Below are 25,847 nucleotides of genomic sequence, written 5' to 3'. Positions count from 1 at the left end.
TGCCGCTGGCCTTACCCTCAGCCCCGAACAGGATGCGAACCAAACCCCTCGTCCTCCAGAGCTTGGTCCAGCATCGCTTTCTCCCGTCAGCACTTTAGCACCCAGCCAAAGCACCGAGAGAGCAGCAGCAGCTGTGAAATGATGCAGCAGTATTAACTCTGCTGAACGAAAGGGAGGTGAATAAGGGTCAGTCAGATAACTGAGCTCTTGTAATGGGACCTGCAGATTTGTTTGCCAATAATGTCTGAAGGAAAACGAAAAACCTGACTTAGGAAGAGTGCCTTGAGACAGATACAGGAGACTGCTAGCCATTAGTGCAGGCACAGTGATGCTGGGGCTAGAGCAGGGGGCACCTTGTCTCTGTCCCTGGTCACGGTGGGATACCTGGGAAGAGCACGAGGCCGGGCAAAGCCCAGCATGCCACACCCCCCCCCCCCCCCCAAGCACGCTGCCACCATCAGCGCGTCACACCCCACATATTTCTTCACTTATGTGGCTTTAAGCAGCTAAGGCCACGCGGAGTCCTAAGTCAAGTCATTGCCAACCTACTCCTATATTAATAAGTACTTAGTTTTTCTTGGGCAGGACAGAGGAGGGGAACAGCACAGGACATGAGTGTCCTTATTCATCTTCCTGTTACTGTATGGGGAGTTTTCATGCAAAAAAACCTCCAGACCCTAACATGGACCACTTTAATGTTTTTGAAGACATTAGCTGTCCTTCTTAAAGCAAGAAACTAGTTGAATTGCTCTGTGAATGCTCTTTCCTTGAACACAAAAAGCAATCTTAACGTAGAAACCAACAGAAAAGTGTACTGTTTGACAAGTTTCACCAAATATTTTTAGCAAGAAAATAGCTATGTCAGACTGAGAAATGCTGGTGTTGTCAGAAATGAGCTATTGTTCACATGAGAATCTATTCCATTCATTTCATCAGTGGAGACAGTTGTAAGAAAGCTTAAAAAAATATATTGCATTAAGTATCTCTCAGATTGACTGACCAAGATGTCAGTGTCCACCATGAGAGCCTTGTTGCTGGAAAAACATGGAGGTAGCTGGTGTCAGGCTTCTCCAGACCATGAGCTGGGTGGGGAAGAGTGGCTTGTGTGACATGGGACCAAGTTGTGTGTACTGGCAGGGTTTTTAAACAGCCTCTCCTAGCAGGGCTCTGAAGCGTTGCCCTTTTGGCTATAGTCTCAAGAAAATCATGGCAGAGAGTGGAAAAGAAGAGAAGAATTCATAGTTTGTATTCTGTGTGTTGTGCACCATAACCAAAAGTTGAGTAACACTGGGGAAGGACCGCAGTCACTTCCTGAGTAAGGCTGATACCTCTCATCCCTGATGTGCTTATCTTTTGGATCTCACTTGCTGTAGCCGGCAACAGAAGGAAGCTTTCGAGGATAATGTAACAGAAGCAAGGCGGGCTGAACAGGCTGGGGGAGAAGGCATCACATGCTATTCTCTTTTAAGCTTTATCTTTGTAAGGTATTAAAATAATTTCCCAAAAGACAATGGAGTTACATGATTACCTAGGTTTATGTTGCTAATAGGAGCTCAGGTGACAATAGAAGTATCTTCTTTTGTTCATACTTAAGTCTTGTGGAAGACATAGTCCTCTTATGTCTCACATGAGAGTACCACACTGCAGAGATAACCTCAGGCTTTCTAGCTTTCAAAGCTTTTTTTTTTTTTTTAAATTCACTGTTTGTAACAGGTGTGGATGATGCACCATGTTGAAAAATCACTTTGCTGGCAAGGAATCATTTTAACTTCCTATTCCTTTAAATCCTGCTGAAGATCTGCAAATTCGTTTAATCACTACAGTTACGTTTTGTGTCTTGCACGTGCCTAATGTACTCACAACAGAGTTTATCATTCAGTGTAAAGAGGACAGTGACGTGCAGTACAACTGTTTGTGATACCAGGGCTGGAAATACATTACACAATGCCTCTGTGGAAAGTGAGCCTAATGGAACCTGCTCCTTTCAGTTCAACTCTTGGAGCAGAGAGCATCTTCCTTATTGTGAAAGTTGTGTGTGAAACAGATTCTCCAGAGAGCTCCTGAATCCCAGCCTCATCTTCCTGAAACAAGTCTCCTACGGACAGACTGCCTGTAGGTGTCAGCCTCCTCCGACAGGATGGCCAGTACCCGAGTCAAGACTTGAGCAGCATAAGCAGCTTCGACCTTCTGCCTCCTTACACGTTCATCCCTTACTTTTCTTCACCGCTGCAATCAGGCTCACAGAGGGTAACACGCTGTCAAGTAAAACGTGACCTAGCACTTCTATAGCAAAACCCAAAGGAGCCGTCATACCTTCGCTCAAAATAAGAGAACTGTAGAAACAATATTGGCATGACTCAAGCTAGAAATGTGATGATCTTAAACCATAGTTTACTATAGAAGAGTTTGTTACAGAAACCTACTAAAAGAGAGGCAGGAAAGGGTCTTAATTGCCTGCAATTTTGACACTGGTCTATTTTCCTGAAGGGGTGTGGAGCAAATGGTGCTTGACTGCTGACGCGAACAGCGATGAGGGAAGGTGGAGCGGATCACCTTTCAGAAGCAGTAGGTATGAAGCCAGCTCTACCTAAGTAGGTCAGCTAACTAGGGGGAAACACTTTAATCTATTGGTTTAATTACAAGATAGGGGACTATGCTGGGATAATTAATAGTGAGCCTCAAGGGTTAAAATTTGTTAAACAGATTTAATACTAAGTGGCCACCAAATAGAAGTAAACCTGCCTTAACTTTATTAATACCAAGATAAGGAAAAGATGGCATTCACATTACTATTGGACATGTTGCTTTGTAGCAAAATGCAGATTACGGAAAGTTACCAAGTTCAAAACAAACTTCTTGCTTGTGAGCCAAAAAAGAGAGGCATTCATCTATGAGCTACATAAAATGGGTGCTTAATTCAAAGGTGGCTTATGAGGTACACTTTTACATTGCTCTATTTTCTGCATAAATTCCAGAATTTTCAAAATGAAAAATGTGTTTCATGAGGTGAAGTGAGCATGAATCCTCTAAAAATAGAAAGGCAGCTTGTGTCCTTAGAATTGCACAAACAAATCACTCTGGATAAAAATTCAGAATACAGTTTTTCACATAACTGAATTCTGCATCGTCCTTCCAGAGCAGAGGCACAAGTCTACCTCAGTCTGTCCAGGAAATCACGGATTTCACTCAAATACAGCGTTGTACTCAGTTCATGAATTCCAGAGGGCAGAAGCTGATGTTGGTAACTTCTGGAACAGTGAATACGGTTCTTGAAAAATGACCCAACGAACAAAAAAAGCCCTAAACCAATACCTTCTAAATTTATGAAAGCTTTTAAAAACAATTTCTTATAAAAATAATGATCCAGGAAGTGTTTTGTGGTAAGAATATTTTATATATTTTTTTACACTTTTAACACTTACAAAAACATTCAAACACAAAAAAATTAAATAACTTTGGAAGCAGAACAAGTCCTTCTGCCTACACACATACAACAATTCCGAGCTGTTGGCACAAAAAGTAATCCACATTCATAAACCCCTTACTACTATATCAAACATAAGTTAAGTAAATCATAGGCACTAGTTTATCAAATCCGTATTTCCACACTTCTGCAGTAAATCTCTAAACACAGAGCCCCATGATTTCCTGATATCAATAAACTGGTAATGCACAAAGGCTTTCTAGTAAACAGACAGTCTGTCTTTTCAGGAAGTTGTTCGCTGTATTTCAGGGGGAGAACAGCAGAGAAAAGAATCCTTATAAAACTTAAGCTGAACTTACCCAAGTGATGAATTACTTAACTTAAGGAAATGTACACAACAGTTTGATGCAGCCATGGTAAAACCCCCAATATCGTCATCTAAACTGGCTTTCAAAATTTAAAAGTCAATCAAGTGTTTCATAAAATCCACCAATTAAAATTCACCTTTTTTCAATGAAGACTGCAGCATTGCTTTGTAAAACGCTGAAAGGTTAACATTCGGGCTTTAGTGAGAATATGCGCATTTGATCTAGTCCTCTCTTCGAGCTAGTAACTGGCACCCGTTATCTGAGCCAACAAATGACCCAAGGCCAGACTAGTGGTATGTACTGGTCTCCTGGGTGCAAGGTAGTTAAGTTTCTTTACCCCTGCTGAAATCTTGCTGAATTACAGTATAGTTGATACCCTGACTTCAAAGTCTCAGCACAGATCTTGGTCTAGAGTGTGAAGTCATTCATCAACCCAAAGTTTGCTTGAGTAATTAGAGCTGCAAATTAGCCTCCACTCCTTCCTGTTTGGCTTCTTCCAACTCAAGTAGTATTGCATGGCTTTTCATCCAGGAATATGCTAATGCTGGCCTAAAATTCAAGTGCTGGAATTTCAGGGTTAGTTATCCTCTTAGTGGGAGTCAAAATATACCAGCAGTTCCAAACTCAGATACTAATGGGGTTGAAGGCTACCTACCATCCAATCCAACTTGTAGTGTTCGTCAGTCATTGCACAAAGGATATACCATTCACATTCTCTTACTTCATCAACTGTACATCCAAAATACTGAAAAAGCTTCAAACAAAATCCCTTCTGTTTAACTAGTCCCACCCAATACAACTCTAGTTACAAATGTTTGCATGATGTCTTCCAAAACAGAAAACAATGGTTCAAATGCTAATTATATGAACGAGTTGTTCTGAGCAAAATGTGTTAGAATAAGTCAGAGCCACCAGAGGAATTTAATAGCTTGTAAACAGACATAGCAGGTTTCATACTCTGTTACCAGTAATGTAAGATACACATATGTAAGGCAAAGTACATATTTAAACACACTTACATGGGCAATATCTTCTGTAAAAATATTTACAATTTAAAATAAACCAATTTAAGAAATGGATGAAAGTAAAAAAATAGGATACAGAAAACTCCCTCATACCATGGAACATCACCTAAATGAATATCATTTGGCATCAAGAGTCAACTCATCACCTTAAAATTTGTATGTTACAAGTGCATAGTTGTGTTTCCTTCTCCTTAACTATCAGCATTTACAGTTGCTCCAGGCTGCAAGAATAGTGGTATGGTATTAGAATAAATTAACATTACGACTTGCTCTTTCCTTTGTAAGGAAACCTGCTATAAAAAAAGTTTTTTTCCCAAATAGCGAGCCATGTGATAAAAATGTGGCTACAATAGCAAAGGCCATCTTTCCTGAGCCAGGAACTTTTAAGGTTAGAAAGATTGTACAACTGATACGAAGCCCTTTTGGCAATCAAACATGTAAGAGCATGTAAAGCTGATAAATCAACATAGGAAAGATGCTATCTATACTATTGCATTTGTATGTGTCTGCTACATTCAAACCTTTAATGTTAATAAAAGCCATGGCTACTACTTACTGTTATGCCTAATCCTCCAGAGTAACTTCTGATTCTTTCTGAAGGATGTACGTACCACTTTCCCCAGTGAGAATCTCATACAATTGTTAAAAGCAATGTTTCACTAGCACTGTAGCAGTCTGCAATCAGAATATTAGCTCTGATTAATGTCGTCTTGTTTCAACGGTACATATTCACCAATCTTTCTGCTGAATTAAAACAGGCTGAAAATGAAGTTTTGGACAATGTAAGTTGACTGTTACACTTGCTGTTTTTCAAGATGGGCATTTCTTTGGCATTCGTTAGGTTTTTGCCCAGACATTGGCCACTGTCATAAATGCTCATATTGATATATTTTTAGCAAGCAAGAAAAAAAAAACAACCCAGAACTGATAGCAATTTAATGTAGAAGTGATTGTATGATCACCAAACATCTGATGTTAGATGTCATTAAAGTGCTGCTTTGTAATCTCTGCCAGTTTGTGCTAATTAGAGACAGAGAGGTCAGGAATTTTTACAAATCCCAAAAGTCACATCTGAACAGTTTGTATAATCAAGCTGTCTTTTAGCCTGGTGAGGAAGCATCCATGAGCAGTGGAACTTTGCATTAAGCTTTGCAGTTCAGTAGCAGCCATCTTTCCAACTCTCGTCTTTCACGTTGCCATAGGTTTTGGGAGTGGGTAATGATCTAAAATAAAATGAGATATTTTTCAGTTTCATACATAACTGCTGAAGTCTCCATCTACAATACAGAACAATTTAAACATTTTATAAATAATTGAAATATACACTTCACTCATTTACTTCTCTGCAATATAGTTTACTGAAGATAAACCCCAAAGTATTTTCAGTTTCTGGTTCTATGTGTTGTATCTTGGCAACTACCATGTCAGAAAAACAGCTAGATAAATAGACACAAAACTTTTTGCTATACTCTGTGAGAATACAAACTTAATCTGCTGCCATCCAAAAACAGGTCATTTTTTTTCAGTGATATATAAACAGGGAAATCCTTGTTTACAGTATTACATTTTGCTTTCATCAAAATCCTGACACTCATAGATACTTCATTATTGCATTGTGTACAGGCACTGCATTATGTACATAAACTTTTTTTAAAAAACCCAACTGTGTAAGTTTAATAAGTGAAACACTTTTCTGTAAGACAAGCTGCGATTTGCACAACCACACTTTGATACTATTAAGAACTTCATGACAAAAACAACTGCTTTTTATTACACAAAGTTTCATACTGCTAACAGTGCAGACTCAGAGTGCAAACAGTCGATACTGTGACAGTTACTTGTCATTCCCCTGCCCGCACTCGCTGCAGAACAGAATTCCTCCACTTTGCTATTTACTGCTGTTTCATCTTTTCTACAGTACTGAAGACCAACTGCTTATCCTTTCTGTTTAATAGGATTCTTAATATTCCTCATGGATGACTGCTTCTTTATGTCAGCTGGCTTCCACTTGACACCTTCAGTGAAAATCCACATTAGTGTGGCATTAAGAGCACATATTCTAAATTATGCATCACTTCCTTCTGATTCTCCTGCAGACAAATTGTCCACGTTGCCTTTCCAGTTAATATTTACTCTCTCTTGTGATTGTTTTCCAAAGTAGTCTGACATTAAGCAACTTCTGCAGCTGAGCGCTAGCACAGAGGTTATGTTTGAGCTGAAAATTCTGTTTTATCCAGTGGGTTAACTGCATTTATTTTTATGCTAATTTAGCAAATGCTATGGATGCCTCCTCTGTCCTCAGGTGTCCTCCTTCCTAAAGTTTCTAGCTGCCCAAGGAGAGAAACTGTTCTCACTGTGGTACCACTGCTTGACACATGGATTACAAAGGAACTGCAATAGTTCTGACTTCAGAATGTTTCACTCAGTGGTACAAATGAATTTTCACTTGCCAGCTATATTTTGATGACTTTTTACCACATGCAGACAAATTCTTATTGCCTTATCAGCCCAGACTAAAACACTCTATTTACTTAGTTCAGTATCTTTTGTTATTCGTTTCACTTTCATTCCTTCACCTTCCCTCTCTAGTTCAAGAATCTTTTTCTCTGGGCTTTGCTTTAAATCTATTTTGGAAAAACAGTCAAATACTTCCTGTGGAGGTCTCCATTTCCATTCTAAATACCCTGAGACCAAAATAAGATTTGCAGCACAAATATATGACATAAAAATTTAATTATGAAAACTTCAAACTAAGACCACCTGTCACATACTCACCTGCGAACAGGCTGTGCAAGTTTGCTACGAGGCACTGGGATGCCCCCTGCAGAAGGGGCACTGGGTCTGGGCAAACCACTCCTCATCCCTGCTGTCCCTGCCAGTCTGGTAAGAGTTGTACTGTTAATACTGCTGGCAGGGCTTGGCAAGCCTGAACTCTGGGCTGCGAGAGGCCCTGGTGAAGAACTACTGTGTGTCAGCTGTGTGGCTTCTGGAGAAGCAACTGAACTGGGTCCATGGTTACTAAATGCTTTCACTGGTTGTCGGAGAGCTAGGGGAGATGGTGCTGCAGGTGAGCGGAATTTACTTGAAGAAGGTACTGGAAAATAAAATACAGAAGTTAATACTTTCAAGCTTAAGTTGCAGTCTAACCGAAATTAAAAACAGGAAATTACTTTATGTGAAAATTCAAACAATATGGAATGTATAATGGAGTACAGCCAGTCAAGCAGCAATGAGAAACAGGAATTCAGATGTCCTCTTTGTCATGTGTTTTTGATATTGTAAATCTTATGCCCCATTTGCTTACTACAAATATTTATTTATCTGGATTTATAAGTAATACTAGTAAGGCTCTAACCATTATATAAGTCAAAAGAAACAGAGAAGAATGTATTTGTTAAGAAATATAGCTGTTTCAGAAACCCGCCAACCTAATTCCCATCCCTGAAAGAACACAAGATTCTAGTGTGATACAGTCTTTAGATTCAAAATGTGTATTAGCTTTCAATGATGAAATTCTGAGCACAGAGTATCTTAATGTTTCTTTTATGCTCTTCTTTTTAACCAAATCCATTGAATTAGAATTCACCTAAACATATTGTCACATCCCAGATTTATTGGCCAATGGGAAAAAAAAAAGGGTCAGCCAACCCCCGACACCAAAGAGATTGAGGTGCTGCTATAAAATTTACACCAGACAACTATAACAATTTATAGCTGCCACCTTTTTACAAACATTATCTAAATTATCAGTATAACTAATACCTGAATTCAAATACTTTGTATCTGACTTAGTACATAAAATATAGGTCTTTATCAAGTCCTTTCTGGGAAAGATTAATAAGCCAGTGAAAACCCATTTAGAGGCTTAGACTTACAATACAGCACATTGCACAACAAGGTGCACATACAAATATACTCCACTAACAATTTATTTTTGTATGATATATCTATTTTACACAATACTATTTATTAATGCAACAGCAAGAATTCTTATTTATTACATACTCAGGAATTACTTCTGAATTTTAGTAGACAGCTAGCAGTAAATGACAACTGATCCTCACAGCAAAAATACTGACAAAAAGGAATATTCAACAGTTCTTTGATAACGCCAAACCTTGAGCACAATCCTTCATGACTATGAGATATTTTCAAAATACGCATAACGTATCACTAGCAGAATACTTAAACTAATCCATCATCATAATAATTAAGTGGAATTTCACCAGCTTTTCAAACTGATTTGGGTGGGTCAGTAACAGTTGACTATCAGGAAAGTAAAACAAAATCACGTTTACATTTAGTGAATTTGCATGAGCTGTTCTTTCCTCTGCTAAATAAGTTTTTACACAGAGACTGGAGTTGAATCCTCTTTTACAGATGCTGTACATAAAGAAGATGGTCCTTTCTTTTATTATCATTTTACAGGTAGATCCACTGAGAGCACAAGGAGTCAGAGAAAGGACAAGTAATGACAGGAATGTGACATCCTAAACAGGGTACAGAGGAAATGGTAGTTTTCAGGTTGTATTTTGAAGCCATTCTTTATAGGGGATGTCTAGGAAGATTAATATGCGCCTCATTGCAGATGTGCAGTGGATTTGATTCCCTTCTGGATTATCTAAGAGACCCTTTCCACTGACAGCAATATCAAACAGCATGAAGCCACTGATGGGAAAAGCTGACAAAAAAGATGGCAGAGATGTCAACAATACATGACAGTTGGTAAGTAGCGAGGAAAATAAATAACCCCCTTAAAATAAAATCCCTGGCATCCAGCCAGAAGATGGATTAACAAAAACACTAACAGCACAATGACTGGACAAGAGCAGCAGCAAAGTGCTCCAAAGACTAAGATAGATTACATATTAGAAATTTTTCAAATGTGACATTGCCTGTAATATTGGTGCAATGAAATCTGCAGAATTTCCAAGTGATTATACAGTGTAAATATAGGGAGCTTCTATTGCTAAACTTCTCATTACAACACTTGCTTGGAACACAAATACGGCATTATGTTAGCAACTGACCAACAGAGCAACACCAGTGTATAAAAATTGAATATAGCTTTGGGCCTCTTAGGCACAACAGGGAAAAGGTTTTAGGTACATAGAAGCAATGAAAAGTTGTAACTGAAGAAAGCTTGTCACATTCCCAGTGAAAGTAAGCATCCAGTAAATTAGTCCTCTCCCTTCTCTCCAGTTTTCTGTTGACCATATTTTACCATGCTTCCAACTTGAACTGTCAATTCATAAAACATTTCCTGTCAGCACAGCATTGCTGGCATTGCTGAGAGCTGTATTCATTCTTGTACATAAGGGAATGAATTGTCTTCCAGTGAGCTGTGATCTCCAAAGCAATCCACATGATGCAATCTCTGGCAAACTGCCTGATAATTCTGCTCTACATATCAAGAATTTTGTCTTAGAGCAGTTTTGGATATTTAATAAAATTGAATTTGGCCTATTTTTAGGACAGTATCATGAAGAATGAGGTACTGCCTTAGTCAAAGACTATTTGATAATTGTATACCCATGTGCATTATTGAGCTGATCCATGTTTAATAAAAACATGTAAACGTGTAAGGGTAGTGCTTAACAACTTCATGCAACTCCATCTCCTTAGAAACTAAACAACTAGAAACAGCTACAATTAAAACATCTGGCAACAATAAAAATAAATGGCACTGTGTAGTCACGACATTTAGATTTCCCACCCTCTCTAGATTCTGTACTGGATTGTGGGCAGGGCGTAAGAGATTCCCACCTGGCAAAGTAGGATGCTGTGAAGCTACAACCTCATCTGGCTTGCACCCCAAGGCCAGCTGCTGCACATCAACTTGAAACTAGAAGCAATTTTGATGCAGTTGTTAAATTACCAATATGAAAGAACAGATGAGGTAAAACAATGGGAATCAATAAACTGTTCTGCCATCTCAGTACAAGAAAGACATGGAGCTGTTGGAGCAAGTCCAGAGGAGAGCGATGAAGATGATCAGAGTGCTGGAGCACCTCTCCTGTGAAGACAGTCAAGGTGGTTCAGTCTGAAGAAGAGAAAGCTCCAGGGAGACCTTACTGCAGCCTTCCAGTACTTAAAGGGGGCTTATAAGAAAGATGGAGACAAACTTTTTAGGAGAGCCTGTTGCCCTGGAAAGCTGCCATAAGGTCTTACCGGAGCCTTCTCTTCTTTGGGCTGAACCACCTCAACTCTCTTAGCCTCTCTTCATAGGAAAGGTGCTCCAGCCCTCTGATCATCTTCATGGCCCTCCTCTGGACTCACTCCAACAGCTCCATGTCCTTCTTATGTTGGGGGCCGCAGAGCTGAACACACTAAAGGAAGAGATTTTTTACGATGAGGTGGTAAACCACTGGACCGGGTTGCCTGGAGGTTGCAGATGCCCCCTCCCTGGAAACATTCAAGGTCAGGCTGGACAGGGCTTTGAGCACCCTGATCTAGTTGAAGACGCACTGGCTCATTGCACGGGGGTTGGATTAGGTGAACCAAACCACTCTATGATTCTATGATCTGACTGATACCGGACTGCTGTATAAGCCTTACCAAAGCTGTTACAGTGAGGTAAACAGTTACTTGAATGTATTTTGAACTGTTTACACAAAATGGTAAAAGGCCAATGTCTATGCGTGAAAGGTGTCAAGCTATGTAATGAACAGCATTTTAAGAAACTAAAACCAATTGTTGCTCATAGTTTATTATTTTGAAACAAGAGTCCTTTCATTACTGCATAGTGCTTCTATAATTGTGAGAATCTCAGATCAGAAGCAAGAAAATGAACACATCAAGGACTATAAAATAGCAATTAACTGAAAAGGACATGTTGGGTCCTCATTTGCAGTGAGGAATGACAGCAACTATAAACTGAAATACCTAACTGGCAGTGCAACATGCGTGGTTCCTCATTCTCTATATATCTGTAAAATTTTATGAAACCTCAAACTCAAAGAGAACTTAATATTCTGTACATTTCCACAGCTCCAGACTAGGCCATCAACATAGTAAGTGTTCCAGACATCCAGATGAAGGTGAAGGCATGGCCAACTGGAAAGAGCATGAAAAGCTTTGCAGAGGAATCAAGATGGTGGTCTTACGCCAAAGCAGAACATTGAGAGAACTTTTCTCCATTTGGTATGAAATATTATGAGGGCTGTTAAGAGACCTCCTATTAAGCCATGTAAATCTTTTTCAAAGTTGTTATGCTTTGCTAAATCTTTCTGCATAGAAAGAAGTTGCCTCAAAGAAGTTAGCATAGTTAAAGCACCGAGAGATACGCATGTATTTTGTCAGCTACCCTCAGTATCTGCATGAAGGACGCTTACAATCCTTAAATGATTCTAGCATATATAGAGCTTATTAATTGGTATCAAGTGAAATATGGTCTTTAAAATGAGATCTTCTAGATTGTAATCGATAACAGGACCGACCACACCTAAAACCAAAGTCATGAACTTGTTTTATCTTAGTAGCGACACTGAGGCAGTGTCACATAGAAGGCTGCCAGAATTAATTAAAAATCAGTTAAAACTTGTCTAATTGGATTAGAGACTCACTATATTTAATTTTCTTCTCAAAAATAAGCCAACTTCAGCCATTAGCAAACTGGAATATTATATATAAATAGTTTAATTCCTGGAGAAAAAATGCAAATCTAAATTACTGTATGTTGGGGTTAATCTTCCAGTTTTGAGAGGAAGAGAGAAAGCACAAGTGTGTGCACATGTATGCACAAAACGGGTTGAGATTCCATGCTCATCTTTTCAAGGAAAAACTTGTTAGCATTTGTTTTCAGCACAAAGGATGATATTTTCACTTGCCTGCATATTTTTTCACAATGAAAGAAAATTTTTACAACTTTCATTTTAAAAAACTGTATTTTACAATTTAAAAATTTCCTATCCAAATGTAGCCCTAATGAATATAGATTCAGGAGTCTACTTTTCTAATCCCGATTTCCTGATTAATGCTAGAAGCCACCAATCCTTGGATTTTATCCCAAAAATCCAGTTTAATACTGTTTTCCCCTACACGATGCAGGGATGTATTTTTAATGTTTAGACCAAAAAGTTATATACTTTGATACAGCAAGGACCACTTGGTTAATCTCGACATGCAACAGCAATTTTATTAACCTAGAATGTGTGAGATTTAACGCAGGTGAACAATTATCTGAGATTTGCTGGAGCTTGATAAGAGGTTGTAAGTTAATTACCTCCTTTTGTAGATGGAGTTTGAAGAAACTGTTTGGTTTTGAAGGCAGCACGAGGCAAATTTTTCTGCCTTTGCAGAGCTGTTGAAAGACAAGAAGTGTTATATTTGTCTAAGAAGATAAGAAAACTAAATTTACTGGGAATTTCAGAATTGCATCCACTTGTGAATCATCAAGGAACAGAGTGAGTAAAACACTCAAAAAGCTGTTATGACTCTGGAAGTGATGGGTTTAAATGGTGCTTGCTCTTGATGGCAAAGAGTTACAGAGGAGCGTGTCAGAAATTTTGCAGTGCAAAACGCGCAGATTCTGTAAGAGTAAAGCTTCTTGCAGGGCAAAAAGCCCAGAAAGGCAAAAAAAATTAATACACCAAAGGGAGAACAAGCCACCTAGCAAACATGCCACAGCAATATGAGTGCAAGATTAGATACAAAGATGAAAATTAAACTGTCATATTTGACCTAGCAAGACTAAAATTTCGAAGGAGTTTTCAAAAAAATTTCTAACACTACACAAAAGCATAAATATTTGTCTAAATGTGATCATCATGTAAGAAAGTTATATTTTTCAGTTATGCAAACATAAGCTATTTTGAGAGCTGTTTTGGTTTTTTCCCCCCTTCAAAAGGTATGCAAGAGGACTCAAACTTAAAACAAAGACATAACACTAAGAATTATCAGCCGCCAGCATATAGGCAGCATGACAAAAATTGGGGTTTATTGGTCCTGTCCTGCTTTTTTTCTAGTAATGTTCAAGGCTGATACTGCCTTGAAATGACCTCACTACCTACCAGTTAGCAAGACAGAAGCCAGCGTTCCAAGAGCTGCAGAATCTTGGCAAAGAGAGAATTACCTATTGCCAGAAGGAACGTATCGACTCAGCGTATTTTCACCACAGCATATTTAAGGGGGGAAGGAGGAAAGTAGTCAATGAAATAAAGCTTTGCCTACAAAGGCTTCTTAAAATGATAATGTATGAATAAACATCTCTGCTCACCCCAGTGTATGGAGTTTTATACCAGCATAAAAATGATTGCACCAGCAAGGCTTATTTCCATAGTGAGAAGGAAGAAAGATGGGGGAACAGCTGTGCATAAAGATCCTGACCCTGAGTAAGGAAGCTGAGTAATCCTATCACCAATTGTTGAATATGACTATGAAGAAGGTAGGAGAAGAGCAATCAGAATCCTAATAATATTAGTTAAATCCTTTTCTAAACTTGATAGCATATAATAATTGCCATCACCTTTCCTATTCTTCAGTTAGTGCAAAATTCACAGTATTTTGTGAACTATAAAATAAGTTCATTGTGTGTTTTACCTACATTCCAAAAATACGACTAGGTGGTCTATTCATTTTAGTCTTAACTAAAACCTGTAATTTTCCACAAACAGCAAAAAGGAATTAAAGTGTTTATAAACATGATAAAGTGCTGCCTGCGGCTATTAAGAATAAAAAAAATAAATTGATTCCTTCTACCAACTAGAATCTAATGCAAAAAAGCATGTGGCAATATGCAATTCTTATTCAACTTCTGGCACATGGTCTTGCTATAAACTTTTTTTAGGGCATACCCATAAACAGCCAATTAAGCACAGTAAGATGTTTAAAAATGAGCACAATTCCTAGGAATTTAGTGAGGCAGACCACTGGCCAGAGTGTTTCTGTCCACAAATATTCCATTATACCATTTTTTACTGATTCAGTGTTTTTGTTATACCACACAAAATCAAGAACAGCTTCTTCCTTCATATTTATGATCTTGAATTTAGTTTGCCCTAATTCATTCAGTTAGATTTAAATATGCTACTGTACATGGCACTAAGTTTCTTCCTCCATCATTATTTACACTACTTGCAAGTCAAGAGATGTGGGATGATATGGAAAGGATTTAAAAAATACATATATCAAATTCCTTCCTTCTTAATTGAGACTCCAGGAAATAGAGACTCAATAGCTAAACAATTCTGTGCACTGTATCACTGAAAAGAACTTTGGGCAGTGCAATTTGAGCAATGCTGAGGAAACATGCAGTTTGAGATAAGCGTGGAGTGCATGCTTATCCACACTATTTGCTGCTCTTGAAGTGCTCCATATGCTATTACATGACCTGTCACAAATGATGCATGCTGAATACACGTAGTTACATTTACTTCTGATCAACCAAAGGGGAATACTCTTGTTTCCGCAAAACATACACTTTCTTCTTTTACTCTGAACGTGCCAAACAGCTGGATCTTGGCAAGTAGACTAGTTGCTTTACTGATAGTTTGAACAATCTACAGCTTAGCTCTTGGAAAAGTATTCTGTTTAACTCTCCTTAAAGATTTAACATTCATGTGCTAATAGTGCCAGATAAGTACAAAAGTATCACACACAATCCATTAGAAAGCACATAGCTCCCATGTGGAAGCCACCCTAGAAGTTCTACAGCTTTGCACAATCTATGTGCTGTAGGACCAGAGACTTCCTGTCATTCTAACACTACTACTGTATCTTCCAGTCTTTTAAGGTGAAATATTTAATATCTTTCATATAAAAAAAGTACTTTCTGCGTAATGGCATGAAGAACCAGATGTAAATGAAGATTCTAATAGTTACAATTACTATTTAATTCACTCATTCTCAATCTCTTTTCAAAAAGAATTTGGATTTTTCACCATATTACAGCTAAAACTTAAAATGCCAAATATTTTCATGTTTTACAGTTGTACCTTTAAACATAACTATCTTCCCTCTACTTTTTAAGCAAGCATGTACAATTTGCTTTATGTAACCATAATAGGAATTGTTGTTTCAGAAACTTACTGGATTCCTAACTCATTTTTGAATGCCAGCAACCATAGCAAGTTCAGTATTGCAGCCACAGCAAATGTGCAAGTAAATTATGAACAGCAGATCTTTGACAAGGAGAAAAGTCGTGACCTTGGGTGGCAAGCCAGCATCCTTGCAAAGGTAAGCTCATGCAAAACTAGCAGGTATATGAGGAAGCTTTGAATCCAAAGATCCAGAAGTCATCGCCAAGGGAAAACAAAAAGTTGCTGCAATTTTACAGTGCTTTGTGCAAGGTGACATAAAACCAGTAAAACAAAAAGTATACAATAAAAAGGACACAATTCTGGAATTTTTTATACAATGTACAGTTTTGCAGAATTTTTTTTAATCCACACTAAGCAAGGATACTTACTCATTGACTTCATACACAAACCGTTTTACGATTGTCAATAGCAAGACTCTGACAAACATCTGTAAGAGCAGGGAAACTGTAAAAGCTAGAAATATGGGCTTTATTAATGATATTTAACTTACATTTAAATGTAAGTTGGTCTAGAGTGGTTCACATTTGGGAAAGATTCCCATGAAAGGCAAGCAAATTCACCTAATAATTTCTGTGATTCTCAATCCATTCACAAGTTGAAAAAAGTTATATATGTACAAACGTAAGTCACACTATTTTGGCTCCTGCAATGAAGTAACTTACTACATACTGAATATTGAGACTTCTGCTGTCTCATCTTTCCATTAAGTTTCACTGTGAATACACTTTTAAAACTGGAAATAGCCTTCTAGCCAACTAAGCTGCCCTCTGTGCTCTTCCCAGTTCACTCAATTTTAAAACACCAAATAAAATCTGTACAGATTTTTACTAAAAATGTTTTTTCCTTCATTTTCTTTCAGGTCATTTTTATTATTCTTCCCATGACAAAAAGAACACAGTTGGAGAGCTACTGTCCAACTGCTCTGAGTGCTTTATAGTTTGATACGCCTGCCTAATAGAGAACAGACCTCCCTTTGAACTACACACATGCCCTTTCAGTTGTAAATCCCACCTTCTGAGCATTTGTGAAGAGTGGAAGGGGGCAAGGTGAAAGGACAAGGGGGTAACCGATATGAGAAATCACATGGTCACATTAGCTTCTCTGTCTACAGCATCACACACGTGGGACAAAGTCCACACAACCCTTACATCTGGTCTAAGTCACTACAAAGATAGAAATCTTGTAGTCATTGGCGTGGTCTGCATTCCTTATTCTGTATTTAACACACTGTTTTGAAAGCGCTAGTTAACAAGGCCAACTTAGTATGCCTTTACTGTTCAATGAGTAAAAAAGTGTTTAATTCACAACTATTACCTTACATTTCCCATCAAATATTTAGATTACTGATGAACTTTTATCATAGAACTTTTATAGTTCAAAGCTCTACGCATAATAATATTCATACTGTGCTCTTCCCTTGAAAATGTCACACAAGGTTATTAATTCTGAAACTTACTTTAAAACAAAATGGTCAGGAAACATTTAAACAACAGGAACCGTCAATATTGACATATAAAGAAGCCATGAATATTTAAGTTTCATTTACTTTGGCGTCTTTAAGGTCACCATTTTTGAGAGACTTGTGAGATCACCAGCATTCTCAGATCAGTTCACTTTTGGACAAACTAGCAGCCACTAGCCCAGCAATGAGCTAATTTGTCTTGTGGGACACAGGTTCATCCAAACCTTTTCTAAGAAATACTGACACTTAAAAAGGGTAAATAAAATCTGCAACTGAATATATAATTTCCAGGTGACAAAGCAAAAGAAGAAAAACTGCAAACAAGGGTTAAACTTGCATGATTGATTTCAGATCAGGTTTCACTATTTTAAAAAGCAATAAGCATCGTCTAGGTAAGTATTTTCATAGCCTAGTAAGTTTTTGTAGTCTGAAAATAAAATTCAACAGTACAAAGCACTATACCTTCTGTAAATCACAGAAAATAAATGGTTTCTGAAACGTGTAACAGTGCTATATTTATACTGTAGTACTTCTACATGTGCTGTTATGAAACTATGAGTGATACCTTAATAAGAGATCAGGAATTCTTTGAATATACTCAGCACCAGATTTTGTGTAGTGAAAAAGCAGATTTTCACACAGGTGTGATTGAAAATCAAGATTAGCATCTCCAGTGTGACATGCAATGTTTCCCTTTGCCATGAAACTGGAAGATAGCTGAAATTAATTCTGAAATATACACTCAAGTGTCACTAAAGGTACTTACTGGCTGAGGCTTGAGGTTGAATGCGAGGTATTCCTCCATTTGGCACTTGGAAGTTTGAGTCACTTCTGCTGTTTTTCACAGACTCAGCTTGGATGTTAGATGTCCTGGACAGGTTTGGAAGACTACGCCTTAGTTTTTCTGTATGAAACAATACAAAGATATACATGTAGTCTGATGCCAGACAAAGCTCAGGTTATGAACACAGTTGAACCCCAAATCTAAGTGACACAAAATGTTAGCCATATAAGACTACACTGCAATTTTCACCTGTGGTGAAGAGAGTCAAGCATAGTGTGTTTTGAAATTGAAACATATCTGGATTACAATTCTCTGAGTTTTGTTCTACCATTGTGGAAATCGAATAGGCAAACCTAATTTGCCCTTCGGCACACTTTTTGAACTCTTTACCTAGAAAATTATTTATAATATAGAATGTTGCCTGAAGATTAGAAAAACATAGTAATTTGAGTCAATTTTTGGGACTACCTAGTCCCACATCAGCACATTATACAACAAATAACAGCCATCCACTTGGAAAGAAACTCTTAACACAGAGCATTCAAAATTATTGAAGTGTCCAGTTATGCTTCATCCTTCATACATGACAACTATTTATCCAGCTAATACTGGTTCTTCAAGGGTCTTCTAAAATTTGTACAATTGCTCACAGTATACAGAAAGATGCCATTTAACACCTCTCAAGTCTAATGACATTCTGTGCATCTCCAACCCATGCAGAGCCAGGTTGATGACATACTTTGGATAGAAGACTGCAGATGCCTTGTCAGGATGAGTGGCCAACCTTTCCTGTATCCCTCTGTAGAATCAGAAGTACACTAACCATGCACAAGCACTGAAGATAAAAACAAAAGTAAGAGTCTTCATAGGCTGAATATTCCTACAAGTGTACTTTCTGCATTGCAGTTGGTATGTTGTTGAACCCTGTGAACCAAATTTCCCTCTAACCGTTCAAGAGAAAAAAAATCCAAAACAACTTTTTTTTTGCTGCTGGTGTATCAAATCTGAATATCCAAGCAACATTCAACTGCACAAAAATCACTGCAAAAGAATTCCTTGGAAGTGTTTCAAAAACACATGATCGTATGCTCTATTTTGATCCCTCTGGTATGTGGGATACCAGCTTTTGGTACCTTGCCTCTCACAGGATATTTTTGTTGTAACTCATGTAGCATGCATTAAGACTTTCATGAAACCCTAGAAAAGAACGGGAAAGGAATTCTCAACTAAGTCACAAAATAACTGATTAGCTTTTGTGTTGTACATTTTCCTATATACCTAAAGCTTCTCCAAACCACTATTACGAGATGAGACTTAAACTCACCCTTCCACAGATATTGTTGAATAGCTAAATTTGCGGGATCACCTTCCCCAAAAGCTCTAGTCTAGCATACCGATCTTCCTGATTAAGATTCTAAAATTTCTTAGTTAATGAAATTCTGTAAGTGGCATAAACCTCTTTGCTATATTAGGGGGAGAAAGCATCCAGAAAATAAACTGTTTAAAAATGCATTTCTACATCATCTCTACTACAGACACTTTGCATCCACCTTACCTGAAAGACGAAAAGATAAGCTGAATTCTTAATATCTAAATGTATACTATTTCTGAATTTAAGATTTTATTTGCCAGATAACAACTACATTGTGAAATTTCAGCCCAATTAAAGGAGTTTCTGCCAGATAGCTACCGGGAAAAAGTACATTCAAGAAGGAAAAATCATATCAGGATATGATATTTTGTTCTATGCCAGTATAGTAGAATTGTGTCAAGTTTACTGCAAGGCTTATTTTTATTACATAGCAGTTTGCACAGCTTTGCGGTATCTAAAGACATGACTTCAGTACTAATATTTTTAAGACTCTGTTCATGCTCAAAGAGTTCAGAATCCTGTACTACCAGAAGAAAGTATTCAGCTACCTCACAGGTCACAGGCATGCATAAGTTGCCATGTTACTCTTATCTAACTACAATTACTTTCTCTGCATTTTATTCTGTCGACTGCAAGGCCTAACCCTACTAATGAAAGATAGTCTCCCTTGGGCTCTGCTTTATTTTAGTGCATTTGCCTGCCAAAGATAGAACTTGGTCACCACGAAACTCAATTACACACAGATGGATAACATCTAAAATAAATATAAGCCTATCAACTCATCTGACTGTAAGGGTTCCCCAGCAGAACTTAAACTTTGCTTTCTCTGCTTTTTCTTCAACAACCCTGAGATTAAACCACAATGTTACACAGGCATATGGTTTTAGCACTCGCACACTGACCAAAATCCTGTACAGGAACTACACAGCTACTTGTGTAATGAATTTGAAACAGAGTTTTTTACCTTCACTTTTGACATTACTAGTCTGCAAATCTGTAGGATGGCCTTGAAGCGAAAGACGAGGCTGCTGTAAACGGCTAATCATAGGTTGGGGCGACACTCTACTGTATTCTATGCTTCGAGCAGGTGATCGGGAGCGAGGTGAATTCCTTGGAGATTGTTTTGGTGAAGGCCAGGGAGAACTGCGAGGTGATGGTGAGAACCTGTTAACAGCAGGGTGCACCGTGTGATGTGTGCCATCTTCTTCATCTTCTAAACTCTGCGCATCGAGCTCCTGATCGCTGAATGTGCCTCGCCTTGTAGAATTGCAAGAAGAACCAGAACTACGCCGAGAAGCAGTTGCTGCATACTCTTGCCGGAGGCCTGGCAACAATGAGAATATTGTTTACTTGCTTCCAGCCCACAAACGGTTCAAACTAGAGAGTGCATACGAACATCTACCCAGTGCTCAAACTCACATTTGGCTCACCTCAACTCTGTTTATTTGAGGCATTAAATTAATTCCAGGTTAGTAACAAAAAAAAAAGTTATCTACCAGCTGATAATGTCTTGAAATAAGTAGGTGAGTTCATTCCTTTTCCTACTTTTTCCTACAACAGCAATCATCAGTATAGGCGTGCTGTGTACTTATTCATCTCCTGTCTCAGGCTGGATACTAGCAACACAGGCTACACCTTAATTTTGACATCATGTAGCATCCTACAACAATTATAGCAGCCACAATGAAATGTCTCTTGCAATGTATTAACAAATATAACAAAAAAGCTGTATGATAAGCTAACCCTACAGAAACTAGAGTTGTTTAAACAGTGGTCTCCAAAGTGGGGTGCATGCAACTCAGGGGGAATGCAAAACAATCCACTGGGGTGCAAAAAGAAAATTTTGTACTACTAATAAAATAATTTAGTAGAGTAGTGCATGTATATAATTTATATAAAAATATACATATATTGGGGGGTTGTGGATTTTTTCCCCCCACTGATAGGAGTATGCAATAAAGAAGTCTAGAGACCACCCAGTTAGACAACTGAAATTACTACCACTTTCTGCAGTCTCAGAGGGACAAAAAGACAAAGCCTTGACTAAACCTATAATAAAAGGGACACATCTACATAAGTGCTTTTACTTCATTATTCTCTGCCATATTGACTTTACATTTTGGTGACTTAAATCATGGTTTAAGCACTGATGTCAACAATATTGGACTACATCGGGAGGGCACATATCTCCTGAGAAGACTGGTTGCCAGCAGTAGTCCAGTCTAATGACCATCCCTTTAGCATATACTATATGCTACAAATTCATACTCTCTCCAGCATTTCTTTTGTCCACTGTTCCTAAAGGACACTTCTGCACAGCAACTTCCTTTCCTTATCCTGGATGCAGAAGTCCTTAGCCAGCCTTCTCAGGAGAACTACATTTTTACATCCATAGTAGAATCTACACCCTTTTTATCTTCCTGCTACGCAAGTGCTACTGCAGTTCTTCAATTTAAAAAAAAATTAAAAAATCAACTGCTCCACTTCGTTTTCAGAATGGAAAATACTTACTTTCTTCCTGCATTCGTGCTAAAATTTGCACATCTGTAACATCATTTAGCTTGTAATTAGACCCAATAGAGTCTTCATCCATCTCTGATGCACTTAATTCACTGTCCAGAGAGGACTGTGGACTTAGTGGAGGATTTCTATCTGCTGAACTTTTAAGATGACCTATAGAAAGAAAATAAAGTAACAGGACACGTTAAAAAAAAAAAAAAAAAAAGGCCAAAAAGGTAAGCTGTATTTCCCTTCCTAGTAAAAGGACCACCAATCTGCAAACAGATTATGACTGAGACATTGAATCTGACAGACTATTTGAAACATTTGATTGCACATCTAGGCTGAAAACATAATTTACACAAGCAGAGCTTAGCTATGACCTTCTAAAAATGAGCAACTTTATAAAATTATAATGGTGGCAAAACAAATGAATGAGATATAATCCGGTCTACCTGTATCAAGTTTGAACTGCTATGAAGTACACACAACTCTTACAGAAAGAGCAACTGTGTACTGGTTCCATTTGTGCTTTCATTCTCGTCTCTGCACACTACCTTGTAAAACATAAATTCGACTATATCTTTCTTGACCATAAGGACTGGCTGATCCAATGAATACTGAATCAGTTTGGAATGCTTAAAATACAGTTTATCCAAAAATACCACCTGTTCTACGTACACACCTTTGCTAAACTATAACCGATATACCATAAACTATATACCAAAAAACCTTCCCGTTTAACCAGTTACATTTCATCTCTCTGTCCTGCAGGCAGATACAGCATTGCAGCACACAGTGTAGAGCAGACCTACATAGATTAAAACAAAATCTGGGTAATGGCTCTTGTGAATATACTGCAGTGCAGGCTTCTCTTTACAAGTCCACAGCAAACTACATATAGTTGGGAGTGCTCATGCAACGTTTTTTCATCTTCCCTGCATGCCAACTTGAGTTAAAGTATATATACGCCAACATTTTGACTTCAGAGGACAGATATGTTCCAGGCATCAATCTTTCTGATGCAAAGAAAGTGTCTATGGTGCAGAATAAAGGCAGAAAACATTGCCATAAGTTAGTGTTTACACTGATGACTGCAAAGCCTCAATGAATGCTTTAATTAAAATACACGCTTCTTCGTTAGATTATATTGTTCACATCTCAGAAGTACTGATGGATACGTTGCACACCCAATGTTTCAGTTAATAACTAATAGGGTAGGTGCAAAGACTTTACAACTACCAACACGTAACCTTTAAACACCTACTATGCAACTCACGTCCCAACCAATTATGGCGCTATTATTCTAGAAGCTGCTTATGCATGTTGGGACTCCACAGAACTAGCACTACGTGTTTTATTCTAACAGCTAATATGCATCAGTGATCTTAGGGACACAGACATCCAGAGAAAACATTTTAAATGTATCTCATGCCAGAGTCTGTAAAAAAGTCCTTCCTAAAAAAGCTTAAATACAGCCTGACACAAACGTCCTACAAAAGACTGATAGGGTTTTGGTGTCTTTCATACTCTAGTTCTATGCAAATGTAATTTATTTGAGCACATGTTTTTGAAAGGAAGAGAAAGGGGAAAGGGAGAGACCAGACACTCACACGCATACTTACCTGAGGTACCAGGAGGTATGAGCTGTTTCACAAAAGCAGATTTCACTGGTGTTGAGGAGGGAGAGTTGAAACCACTGCTGTAGGGGCTACTGGTATTTGGACTATAGGAGCCTGCGTAACTGACCGCACTGAAAGGGCTGCTGTACAAATTCTGTCTCTTGAGAGCTGTATGAAAGAGGAGGAAAGTGACCACCAGTGAAAAATTAATACAATACTATATGATATCTTCGGTGTGATTTAATTACTATACAATTCAAGTATAATATTTCAGTCACTGGAAAGTTTTTTAACTGATTTCTTCATCTCCTAGATACAAGCATACTATGGAAGGAGTGGGAGAAGAAGGCAAGACAAGATAGCAACAAATATTTTCCTTGTAAAAATCAGACCTAAGATTACCACAACCAATCTCTTCAGGATGTTCAATGTAGGTAGGTGTTGGGAAGGAGGAACGAAGCAACTCAAAAGACGGTAGTAGCTGAGTTATGGTAACATACATCCTATGCACAATTACATACAAACCAGAGCACATCATGAAGTCTAGTTCTCCAGAATTCACAGACCTGTCTAGATCACACAGTATTTCAACAGTAACGCCAAGACCGGCACCACAGAACTAGGCAATACCACCTACAAAATTCTCCAAAGCATATGTTAAAATCAAAAAACATGAAGCATGGCAAATGCTTCCATTTATATATCTGGGTACCATGAGCCTACTGGGCACAATAAAGCAAACTGACTGTAAGATTATTCCTTTCTGCATACCTGCTGTTCTAATGCTTTGGAATTTTTACGTCCATGAGCTTCAACACTATATACAATGTAAGAACTAAAATCGGGCACTTTCCTCTGCTATTTAATGTAAATATTTCAATGCCAAAGTACTTTCAGATTAATTTTAACCACTCGTGAATATTTTCAGTATGATACTGCAATTCTCCTAGTTGCCAGGTGTATGATTCATATAGTTACTTAAATGACTACTAATAGAAAATGGAACTTCAATGGGGGAAGTGGGAACTAAAGGAAATTTGGTCACTTTTGGTAAAATCTGTTCCTTTATTGCTGAAAGTATTTTATGCCAAACAGAATCGTATTTTAACAAAGAACAAATTAAATTGCAAAACTTTAAACTGAAAACTAGAGATCTAAATTTTATGACATAAATCTAGATTAGATTAAGTTGCAGCTCATCTAGCTGCTAGAAACTAAACTCTCTTTAAGGCAGGACAATATTGAAACTATGCATATATATTGTAAACTGACAATAATAGGCCTAGCAAGTGTATGGCAATACACTCAAGCAGTTCTAAATCACAAACAAACAAAACCAACCAAAATCCACAAAATGAAAAGGCAGAAATTAAGCTATTTGAAGACTAGTGTGTAACATTTCTGTTACTGAAAAAGGGTGGAGTAATAATTCTGCTACTGATAGTAGTGGACAAAAAAAAGAATTGAACTGTATTCTGCTGTGCCAGACAATGTGACATTAATTGTTTTACTAAAAATCCTTTTATTCAGTGTAAGATTTTTTTCTCACATTACAAGAAGTCAAAAGAGACTACAGTTACACGAAATGCTGCTTTCAGCAGCAAAGTCTGCTTCAGCTCCTCCTCCCACCCCACTCTGCTCTTAATCACTACCTCCTCAGTTGTACAGTACAAGCAATAGTGGGGCTGCACTATTATCCAGCCTACTAAAGTGGATTTAGTTAAAAACATCTAGAGTATTTTAACTGATTGCATTAGTGAATTAGTTTTCAGTAGCGTCCAAAAAAACCGTATCATCCAACCAAATGGATGGCAGAATGCAGGACAGAAGCAGAACCAGCAGAAATTAAAGTTGACTTTGCAGCAGATTCCTTAAATTGCATCTCAGGTAAAGATCCTCTCTGGAGTCCAAACCAGTTAATATTACTAGTGTTTTAATTAGAGTGAAAAGGCAGTTATAGATAGAGGATGGAAAGTTTATATTCCAGCTTTCACTGCAAGCCTTAAATGATATGCACTAATTCCAGCAATTCGTGAATTCAATGAATTCTAACAAGTATTCCTGAGGTAACTCCAGTTTATTTGAGAGTGTCAGAAGGGCAATCTCCACTTTATTACAAAGCTCAGTTAACAAACCCAGTAATTACAAGCCAGTTGTATTCTGGTTGACTCTGATGAGAACTCCTTTGATAGCAGGTTCTTCTGGCACTCATATAGGATCATCTACTCCAACTGAATCTTTGTTCTCATGCA

The 25,847-nt window shown here is 37.9% G+C and overlaps 1 protein-coding gene and 1 long non-coding RNA gene across 4 annotated transcripts in view; one reads left to right on the top strand and one right to left on the bottom strand.

The window, feature by feature from the left end:
* The first annotated feature begins 2,512 nt into the window (after positions 1–2,512).
* Positions 2,513–13,575, top strand: LOC129205536 (uncharacterized). Its single transcript, XR_008576771.1, has 3 exons — positions 2,513–2,569; positions 9,406–9,542; positions 11,808–13,575. It is a non-coding gene; the product is annotated as an uncharacterized LOC129205536 (long non-coding RNA).
* SLAIN2 (SLAIN motif family member 2) overlaps positions 3,374–25,847 on the bottom strand; it is a 35,928-nt gene continuing 13,454 nt past the window's right edge. For 2 of the 3 annotated variants that reach the window (XM_054823097.1, XM_054823099.1), the window contains exons 3-9: positions 23,599–23,763; positions 21,986–22,147; positions 20,439–20,798; positions 18,085–18,222; positions 13,042–13,119; positions 7,593–7,911; positions 3,374–6,040 (exon numbers count right to left, since the gene is read on the bottom strand). In XM_054823097.1, the coding sequence (XP_054679072.1) occupies positions 5,974–6,040; positions 7,593–7,911; positions 13,042–13,119; positions 18,085–18,222; positions 20,439–20,798; positions 21,986–22,147; positions 23,599–23,763 (1,289 nt within the window). In that variant the 3' untranslated portion in view covers positions 3,374–5,973. The remainder of the gene's footprint in view (positions 6,041–7,592; positions 7,912–13,041; positions 13,120–18,084; positions 18,223–20,438; positions 20,799–21,985; positions 22,148–23,598; positions 23,764–25,847) is intronic. The other variant, XM_054823098.1, reaches the window with a different exon arrangement.

Source organism: Grus americana, chromosome 4 (genome assembly GCF_028858705.1).
Source record: "Grus americana isolate bGruAme1 chromosome 4, bGruAme1.mat, whole genome shotgun sequence".
In the NCBI taxonomy this organism is placed as follows: Eukaryota; Metazoa; Chordata; class Aves; order Gruiformes; family Gruidae; genus Grus; species Grus americana.
Note: the sequence above shows the minus strand (reverse complement) of the source record. Positions and strands in the feature narration are given on the sequence as shown.